The following is a 10,489-nucleotide window of genomic DNA, read 5'->3' on the forward strand; positions in this document are numbered from 1 at the left end:
ATTGGATTTATTTGTAACTATATTATATTTATAGCCCCTATTTTTGGGCTCCCATCTCATGGAAACATCTTCACTGAATCGATCGAATCGACCCCTTTCATAATTTTAAAGATCTCTATCAGGTCTTCTCTTTTCTAGAGTAAAGTGAATCAATCTTTGCTGTTACTTGAACCCTATCAGTTCTTGTAAACCTTTTTTATACTTTCTCCTGTGCTCCGATATTCTTTGTGTAACATCCTCCTCTTCTATGTCTGCAGCAATGGGAATTGACAATTCTCAGCAGCTTGTAACAATGTGAGTGTCATTCCTGCTTTCTGGATATGGACAGTCAATCTCGGTCAACTCAGATTTGTGTTTTGTTTATTTCAGGAGGAAGCATCTCAGAAGAGGAGGTAGGACATTAACTTTAGCGAAACTCAGTGCAAGTTGGTAAAATTACTCAGGCAAGTGTTTATGGTCAATTTGTAATCAACTGTTTAATGCCGACAGGATTTGCAATGAATATAAAGAGCTGTCACTAGCAGATGATGTCCTGTCTATCGAAAAATTCAACGGACCTTTCCCTTGTCCAGTGTGGAGAGAAATGCTGAATGCCATTAACCCTGGTAAAACTCAGATAATTTCCTTTATCCTGATTTATATCCTATAATTTGAATCATTATGTATACAAATATCATAGATAGTGGGTGGTATTTAATGGAGGTGATGGGGGTCTCAGCCGCTGGGTGGAATGTCAGGGAGAGCCTGGTGCTGCCTCTTTTAGGGAAGGCCAGTCACATCAAAAGCCACTCAGACATTTGACAGGACAGCAGCGGGCCTTCCCCCAGATCAAGGAGCATGGGGGTGGAATGACACTCGCTGAGTGCTGACGGCCAGTCAGAGGGGCGATGGCTGCTGCCAGTACGACACCAGCCTGAGGCCTAGGATCAAGGATGGACCCCGGCAGACAGGTCAGTGATGGCTGGAGGGGCTTCGTGGGACAGGGAGTTCGGTAACAATGGCAGGGCTTTCAGTCCCCCTCGCATCTTTGGAGAAAAGAGCAGTGTTAACATTTCAGATCAATGATTCAGAGCTGAATAAAATTAGGAATGTAAAGAAAGCCAAAAGGGGCGGTTTGGGGCTTAACAATGTCAAAAGGCAAGGTTTGTGACAGGGTGGAGGACAGCAGAGATTAAATGATGAAAAGTTTCAGAGTACAAAAGCCAAAGGGAGTGGTAGTGGATAAAGTAAAGGATCAAAATCTGTGGCTGGATGATGTGTGGATGGCTGGATAGCAGCGGTCTGAATGAAAAGTAATGGAATAAAGAAAGAAATGTAAAAAACACACCGGAGAAAGAGAACCTAAAACAAAATGTAGGCAGAGGATCTAATCTAAAATTGTTGAATTCAGTGTTGAGGTGAGAAGGCTGCAGAGTGCTGAGTCGAATGATAAGCTGCTGTTCCTCAAGCTTCTCTTGAGATAAATTACAACACTGCAGGAGGCCGCGGATGGAAAGGTCAGAGTGGGAGCAAAATGTCAAGCGGCAGGAAGCTCGGGGTCATGTTTGTGGACTGAATACTGTTTTGTAAGAAGCACAGCTAAATCACTTTCACTTGGATGGAGTGTTTGGAGCCTTGGATGATGAGAATAGAGGAGGTGAAATGGCAGGTGTTGCATCTCCTGTGCTTGGATGGAAAGATGCTGCAGGAAAGGGAGGGGGTATTGGGGGTGACCGAGGAGTGGATCAGTGTATCACAGAGGGAGCGGTGTCTTCAGAATCCTGAAAGGGGAGGGCAGGGGATGTTGTGTTTGGTGATGGAATCAGGCTGAAAGTGGGGGAAATGGTGGAGGATGATCTACTGAATACAGATGTTCATGGATGGAAGGTGAGGACAATGGGTACCCTATCATAGCTATGAGTGGGAGGGAAAGGGGTGACAGCAGACGTGTGTGAAGTCGATCGGACATGGTGGAGGATCATGTCAACCATGGTGGGGAGAGTCCTCGGCTGAGGAAAAAGGCAGACAAATCGGGAGTCCTAGCACTCAAGGTTCAAACAGATGTGATGGAGATGGAGTAACTGGGAGAATGGAGTAGAGTCGTACAGCAAACAGGGTTTGAGGGAGTGTAATCAAGTTAGCTGTGGGAGTCATTGAGCTTGTCGTGAATATTAGTAGATATCTTATTCCCAGAAATGGAGACAGAGAAGTCAAAGGAGTGAAGGGAAGAGTTAGAGATGGACCAGGAATGTAAAATGAGGCTGGAAATTACATATATACTAACATACAAATTAGGAGCAGGAGTAGGCCATTTGGCCCATCGAACCTGCTTTGCCATTCAATAAGATCATGGCTGATCTGATTTCGGTCCTTATGGCCTCAACTCTACATTCCTGTCTACCCCCTTTGAATCCCTTATTCGTCAAGAATCTATCTACCTCTGCCTTAAAAATATTCAATGACCCTGCCTCCACTGCTCTCTTTAGATGAGATGTCTGTCGTAAACAGGAGACCCCTTATTTTTAAACTGCATGCCTCAGTTCTAGTCTCGTATGTTACCCTCGACACCATGTAGTCTCATCTTGTACAGTAACCTTTGAAATACCTTGTGAAATGCCTTCTGGAAATCTAAGTACAACAGCAGCAGCAGTGGCAGATGTTAGTGTCGTGGTCCATTTCGTGAGACTAGTAATCCTCAAGCCCATTCTAATGCGGTGGGGACATGGGTTCAAATCCCACCGTGCCCGCTGGTGGAATTTAAGTTCAATGAACAAGCTGGGAACATAAAGCTAGTCTCAGAAATGTTTTAGTTCATTCATTCATGGGGATGTGGGTGTCGCTGGCTAGGCCAGCATATATTGCCTATCCCTAATTGCCCTTGAGAAGGCGGTGGTGAGCTGCCTTCTTGAACCACTGAGGTCCTTGTGGCGTAGGTACACATACAAAGCTGTTAGGAAGGAAGTTCCAGGATTTTGATCCAGCGACAGTGAAGGAACGATGATATATTTCCAAGTCAGGATGGTGAATGGCTTGGAGGGGAACATCCAGGCAGTGGTATTCCCATGTATCTGCTGGCCTTGTCCTTCTAAATGGTAGCGGCTGTGGGTTTGGAAGGTACTGCCTAAGGTGCTGTCAAAGGTTACTAAGAATATATTTGTTGCAATTCATGGATATCATTTTGTTGATGATCTGTAAACATGGTGATGTCGGTTTGCTGTGTCCAGGTGTTGTTTTTTGCTTTTGGAAGGAGTGGGCTGTCTAAATGGAGTACCGCTATCTTGAATGCGGCTTTGAAAATTATTGTTCTGGAAATTTGCTCTCCGCACAAATCTGGCCATGATCCCTGATCAGAATAATGAGCCTGGTACATGTTTGAGGAGGCCCTTCAAATTGAGCTCACTTTTATAGATGAACCGGCTCTGATAGGCAGGTTTAAAACCTCCCAATATTAAAAATATTTAATTTGCTAAGGAAGTGATGAATGTAAACCAGTGAAACTAATCAATGTTTTAGTTCATTTTTATGATATTTTCAGGGATTTCAAACCAGATTAATCACAGATACAGAATGAGTCTTAATAAAAATGTTTATATTTTGTGACCATAAAAAGTTGTCACGCAGAAGGAGGAGATCATTCGGCCCATTGTTCCTGTGATGTCTCTTTGGTGGAGCTATCCAATTTTCCACTTCCCTCCTCTTTCCCTTAGAACCATAGAAAAGTTTCAGTGCAAAAAGAGGCCATTCAGCCCATCCTATCTGCGCCAACCAAAAAAGAGGAAAAAACTAGCCGCTCATTATCATCCCACCTTCCAGCATCTGGTCCGTAACCTTGCAGGTTACAGCACTTCAGATGCAGATCCAGATACATTTTAAATGAGTTGAGCATTTCAGCCTCAACCACCAACTTAGGCAGTGAATTCCAGATGCTCATCACCCTCTGGGTGAAAAAGTTTTTCCTCATGTCCCTTCTAATCTTTCTGCTAATCACCTTAAATCTATGCCCACTGGTAATTGATCCCTCAGCTCTAGTCTTTCAAGTCTTTCCTGTCTACACTATCTAGGCCCCTCATAATTTTGTACACCTCAAATTAGGTCACCCCTTATCCTCCTCTATTCTAAGGAAAGCAATCCTGACCTATCCAATCTCTCATCGTAGCTGCAGTTTTCAAGCCCTGGCAACAACCTTGTAAATCTCCTCTGCACTCTCTCCAGAGTAATTATGTTCTTCCTGTAACGTGGTGACCATAACTGTGCACAAAATTTCAGCTGTGGCCTAACCAGCGTTTTATACAGTTCCATCATCCCCATAGTCCTATAAACCTTTCCCTGCAAGTATTTAATCCAATTCTTTTTGCAATGTTCTTGTTGAATCTGTTTCCACTATATTTTCAAACAGTGCATTCCAGGTCACAACTCGCTGTGTAAAAGTAAAATATGCTTCTTCTGTCAATCACCTTAAATCAGGTCCTCTGGTTACCAACCCTTCTCCCCTCAGAATCATTTTCTCCTCATTTACTCTATCAAAAGCATTCATGATTTTGAGCACTTCTATCAAATCTCCACTTAACCTTCTCTGGAAAAGGAGAACAACCTCAGTTTCTCCATCTGTCCATATAACTGAAGTCCTCATTATTGGAACATTCTCGTCAGTCTCCTCTGCACCCTCTCCAATGCCTTGCCATCCTTCCTAAAGAGTGAAGTCCAGAACAGAACACAGTGCTTCAGCTGAGGCCTAACCAGTGGCTCATTAAATTTTAAAACAATCTGCTTGTTTTTCACTCTATTCCTCGAATAGTAAAGCCAAGTTTTTATTAACAGTCATCTCAACGTTCCCCGGCTCCTTTAAAGATTTGAGTATATACACCCAGGTCTCTTAGTTCCTGCACCTCCTTTAAAATTGTACCACTTTGTTCATATTGTCTGATCTCATTTTTCCGACCAAAATGTATCACCTAACATGTGTTAAATTTCATTTGCCCTGTGTCTGCCCATTTCACTGTCTATCCCTGTCTTCCTGAAGCCTGTTACTATCCTTTTCATTGTTTCCTACATTTGTGAGTTTTCAATCATCTTCAAACTTTTAAATTGGACCCTGAATACCCCAAGTTCAGTTTATTAGCATATATAGCAAAAAGATCAATGATCCTAATACCGACTCCTGGAGAACACAACTCTCCGGTCTGAAAAACAACTGTTCACCGCTATTTTCTGCTTTCCGTCTCTTAGTCAAATTTACATCCATTCCTTTTAATTCCATGAGTTTTAATATTGCTGACAAGTCTCATGTGAGACATTGTGAAATGTCTTCTGTAAGTCGTTAAACACATCGATCGCACTCCCCTCATCAAACCTCTTCACTACTTCATCAAGAACACAATCAAGACGTTTGCCTTTACCAAATCCATACTGACTTTATTATTTATTTGTGTGTTTATGTATTTTATTTTTAAATGCATACTTTTACAAAGGCCAAATCATTCTCCCTCAGATATTTGTCTCTACAATTTTCCCCGCATCCGATGATGGATTCACTGGCCTGTAATTGTTGGCTTTACCCCTCCTCCTGTTTTTAAAACAATGCGTAACATTTGCAATCCTGCAGTCCTCTGGTACCTCCTGTGGATCCAAGGAGGATTGGAAGATTGTGGGCAGAGGATCCACAATTTCCACCTTTTCTTCCATCAGTAACCTGGGATGCATCCAATCCAGAAGAAATTCCTCCTCATCTCCATTTTAAATGGGAGACCCCTAATTTTTAAACCCTGCGAGCTGGTTCTAGTTTTCCCCAATGGGGGAAACATCCTCTCAGCATCGACCCTTTCAAATCCCCTTAGAATGTGATACTTTCCAATAACTTCAACTCAGATTTTTCTAAACTACAAAGGTATTGACCCAACCTGCTCAAGGTTTCCTCATAAGACAACCCCTTCATCCCAGGAATCAGCTTAGTAAACATTTCGGAACTGCTTCCAATATAAATATATTATTTATTAAGTAATGAGACCAAAACTTTACACAGTACTTCAGGTGCAGTGTCACCAATGTCCTGTAGAATTGTAGCCAGATTTCCATATTTTTATACTCCAATCCCCTTTACTAAAGACCAACATTCCATTTGCCTTCTTAATTTCTTGCTGTACTCACATGCTAACTTTTTCTGATTCATGTACAAGGACACTCAGATCCCTCTGTGCTGCAACATTGTGCAGTGCCTCTCCATGTGAATAATATTTTACTTTTCCATTCTTCCTGTCAAAGAGGGTGACCTTATATTTTCCACATTGTACTCCATCTGCCATATTTTTACACTCATTCTTTCCATATGTCAATTTGCATACTTTGTATCCTCCTCACAACTTGTTTTCCTCCATATCCTTGTAGCATCAGCATATTTGGCGACAATGCAGTAAGTCACTTCATACAAGTCATTAACGTAGATCATAAATATTTGAGGCCATAACACTGATCCCTTTGATTCTCCATTAGTTACAGTTTGCCAACCTGAAAGTCACCCATTCATCCCAGCTCTCTGTTTCGTGTTAGTGAGCTAACCCTCTATCCATTCTAATATATCATGCGCAATACCTCTAATTTTGTGCACCTTGTCAAATATTTTTTGGAAATCCAAATGTACTATTTCTACTGGTTTCTCTTGTTAAACCTCCAAAGTACTCCAGTAGATTTGTTTAACACATTTTCCTTTTCACAAAACTATGTTGACTCTGCCTGATTGTGTGATCATTTTCTAAATGCCCTGCATCTACCTCCTTAATAATGGATTCTGGCACTTTCCCAATGAGAGACGTTGGACTAACTGACCTACAGTCTCTTGCTTTCTGTCTCCCTCCGTCCTTGAATGGTGATGTGACATTTGTAGTTTTCCAATCCACTGGGACCTTTCCACAATCATGGAAATTTTGGAAGATTACAGTCAATGCATCCACTATCTCTGCAGCTACTTCCTTTAAAATGCTAGGGTGCAGGCCTTATGTCCAGGGGAACTGTCAACCTTACGGTCCCAATAGTTTTCCTAGTACCTTGTCTCTAGTGATTGTGATTGTTTTAAGTTCCTAGCTCCCTCCCCCCCACCGCCCACCCTGGGTTTTCTGCTATTCTTGGGATACTTTTTTGTCTTCTACTGTGAAGACTGATACAAAATACATGTTCAAAGTCTCTGCTATTTCCTTCTTTCCCAGTCTCACCCTCTAAGGGAACAACTCTCACCTTAGCTACTCTCTCCCTTTTTATATCATTGTAGAAGCTTTCACTGTTTGTTTTCATATTCCTTGCTAGTTTTCTCTCACACTCTAATTTGTCCCTTTTTATTACCATTGTTGTCATCCTTTTCTGGTTTCTAAAAAAAATCCCAATATTCTGGGCTACCACTAATCTTTGCAGCATTGTACATCTTTTCTTTCAATTTGATATCATCCTGAACTTCCATTGTTATCCACGAACAGTGTATCCTTTCCATGTACTCTTTCTTTCTCAATAGAATAATAGCTTCTTGAGAGTCATGAAATATATCCTTAAATATCTGCCACTGCTTCTCTACTGTCTAACCTTTTAACCTATTTTCCTGTTTCACCTTAGCTAACTCTGTCTTCATAACCTTGTAATTGTCTTTAATTGTCTTCTCACCTTGAATGTGAAATTCTATCATGTTACGATCACTCTTACCAAATTGATCCTTTACTATCAGGTCATTAATTAACCCTGTATAAACACTTATTACCACGTCTAAAATAGCCTGTGCCCTAGTTGGGTCCAGAACATATTGTTCAAAGAAACATTCTCAAATACAGCAGAAACTCATGCCCCAGTCTACCATTGCCAGTTTGATTTGTTCAATATATTTGAAGATGAAAATTTCCCACGTTTATTGCCATCTCTTTCTTACAGGTCTCCATTATTTATTGACTGATACTCTATCTTATAGTGTAGCTACTTTCCGGAGGCCAAGAAGCATTCCACCAGTGACTTCTTTCCTTTACTATTTCTAATCTCCACCCAAACTAATGCTATATTTTGATTCTTTAAACGAAAGTCATTTCTCACGACTGCACTGATCTCATCCCACAGCACCGCAATCTCCACCACGCGTAGGGTAAGAGGACAGGTCCCAAATCCATCCCACTGGAACAACGATTGATCACCGTGCTGTTCACACCAACCTGACCCACATCGTTCATCCAGCCAAGGAGGCTGAGTCACTATGGCAACATGCACTTCTCCATTCATGTTATAGCCTGGAACTATAAATAGTGATGGTCAAGGCTCCAATTTTAATTCTATCGCATAGAATCTTTCCCACTTTTACCACCTGCCATTCGCAGGATTTACAAGTTGATCCTCAACCTTTTCAGTTGTGTTACGAACACACATTCCTTGGCATCAAGTCCTGGAGTGCGGCTTGAACCTGGAGCTTCTGGCTCAGAGGCAGGAGCACTGCCCGCTGTGTCACAAGATCTCCAAAGCTCTCGCTGCAGCACTATTTGTACAATTCACCAGGAGCCTGGTCCCAGTGCAGTTCAGGTGAAGGCTGTCCCAATGGTACAGCTTCCTCTGTCCCCAGTACTGGTGTCAGTCTCCCATCCATCAAAACACTTTCCCATCTGTTCTGTAAAATATCTCCATGCCTGTGGGGAATTTGCTGGAGTAATTTGTTGGTAATTTTCATAACATAATCACACACACAGGCAACCATTCTTATACACACATAAAAATAGTCCCATACTCACAGTCACACGCCTGTCACACACACACATGCGCGCACACCGATCAGCAGAAATATTTGTCGACGCACAGACACACTCATACCCCCAATCCGACAGAGTGAGTTTCCTCAATCAGTAATCTGCTCAGCAGCGTGGTGGGTGTTTGAATCCCAGATATTGTAAATCCCTTTTGTGATGCATTAAACTGGGAACAGGATTTATTTTAACATTGAGGCTCCAGTCCCAGCTTTTGTTCATTTTCTTATTTCTATCCCCACACAATCCCACAGAGCTGAGGAGGGTGGGTGTAATGTTTGATATTTCCAGAAGCAGTGACCTCCCTCTGTGGAAGTCCCAGTGTTTTCTGCTGTTGTCAGATTCTCATTTCCGCCCCTCAGGGCGGCTCTTTTTCATGTTGAGCAACAGGAAAACAAATCAAAAATGGTCAAATCGATGAAAGTCTCTCCCCCGATCCCCAGTGAGTCTCTCCCCCCGATCCCCAGTGAATCTCTCCCCCGATCCCCAGTGAGTCTCTCCCCCGATCCCCAGTGAGTCTCTCCCTCGATCCCCAGTGAGTCTCTCCCCCGATCCCCAGTGAGTCTCTCCCCCGATCCCCAGTGAGTCTCTCCCCCCGATCCCCAGCGAGTCTCTCCCCCGATCCCCAGTGAGTCTCTCCCCGGATCCCCAGTGAATCTCTCCCCCGATCCCCAGTGAGTCTCTCCCCCGATCCCCAGTGAGTCTCTCGCCCGATCCCCAGTAAGTCTCTAATTCTCTGCTTTTCTCTCCCAGTCTCTGTGACCCTGGATGTGGAAACAGCGAATCCCTGGCTCGAGGTGTCTGAGGATCTGAAGAGTTTGAGACGGACCGGGACCCGGAGGAGTCTCCCTGACACCGGGAAGAGGTTTACAGTCTGGTCCTGTGCCCTGGGATCAGAGGGATTCACATCGGGGAGACATTACTGGGAGGTGGAGGTGAAGGGGAATCGGGACTGGAGTCTGGGAGTAGCCGCAGAGTCTGTGAAGAGGGACTGGGTCAGTCTGAGCCCGGAGACAGGATTCTGGACCATTGGGCGGTTTGGGGATCAGTTTAATATAAACTCCTCTCCTGGATCCCGTCTCCCTGTCGGTCAGATCCCCGGGAAGGTGGGAGTTTATCTCAGTTTTGAGTCTGGGACAGTTTCATTTTACAGCGCGGACACCAAGTCCCATCTCCACAGCTTCACTGGGAATAAATTCACTGAGAAACTTTATCCTTTCTTCAGCACTTGGGATGAAAACCAGTTCCTGAGAATCTGCTCCGGATTTGGAAAAGGGGCGGGGCCTCTGGGGGTGGGGGGGTCACATCATCCCTGACGTCACAATGACGACCTCGTTATTAGGGTCAGGGGCAGAGGTCAGGGGTTGGAGGTTAGAAACCACCATTGACAACAGGTTGTGACTTAACGTGTCATTTCATCTCCAAATTGTAAAATCCCAATCAGACTGTAAATAAAACCAATACAAATATAAACGTCAGAGGATTAAAATAAAATGTAAATTAAACATATTGTGTGTCTCCTTCCTTCATTTACACCCTGCTTCAGTCAGTCCAACCACCCAGTCCCACCCTCCATCTCTTCACCTGTTTCCCAGTCTGTAGCTGGGATTTCTTCTGTGTTTCCATTTCTCACTCTGCACCCAGAACATGAAAACCTGAGAGAGAAATCCAGATATTGAAGGGTGACAATACTGCATTTCCATGGCAATTGGGAATTTATATTTTTCTCTCTTCAACCCCCTCACTTCAAGCTGACC

General features: G+C 43.4%; 1 protein-coding gene across 1 annotated transcript; it reads left to right on the forward strand.

Annotated features, from left to right (window-relative positions):
- Positions 1–274: 274 nt before the first annotated feature.
- On the forward strand, positions 275–10,237 carry LOC144675274 (butyrophilin subfamily 3 member A1-like). Its single transcript, XM_078536135.1, has 3 exons — positions 275–392; positions 490–605; positions 9,486–10,237. Exons 2-3 carry the CDS (start codon positions 584–586, stop codon positions 10,046–10,048), a joined length of 585 nt encoding a protein of 194 aa, XP_078392261.1. The 5' UTR covers positions 275–392; positions 490–583; the 3' UTR covers positions 10,049–10,237.
- The last annotated feature ends 252 nt before the right edge of the window (positions 10,238–10,489 follow it).

Source organism: Cetorhinus maximus, unplaced genomic scaffold (assembly GCF_964194155.1).
Source record: "Cetorhinus maximus unplaced genomic scaffold, sCetMax3.hap1.1 HAP1_SCAFFOLD_922, whole genome shotgun sequence".
Taxonomy (NCBI): domain Eukaryota; kingdom Metazoa; phylum Chordata; class Chondrichthyes; order Lamniformes; family Cetorhinidae; genus Cetorhinus; species Cetorhinus maximus.

Excerpts from the sequence above, each read along its gene's own strand:
- LOC144675274 (XM_078536135.1), top strand. The coding sequence starts at position 584 with ATGCTGAATGCCATTAACCCTG. Across the intron at positions 606-9,485 it reads GCTGAATGCCATTAACCCTG|TCTCTGTGACCCTGGATGTG; the intron begins GTAAAACTCAGA and ends TTTCTCTCCCAG.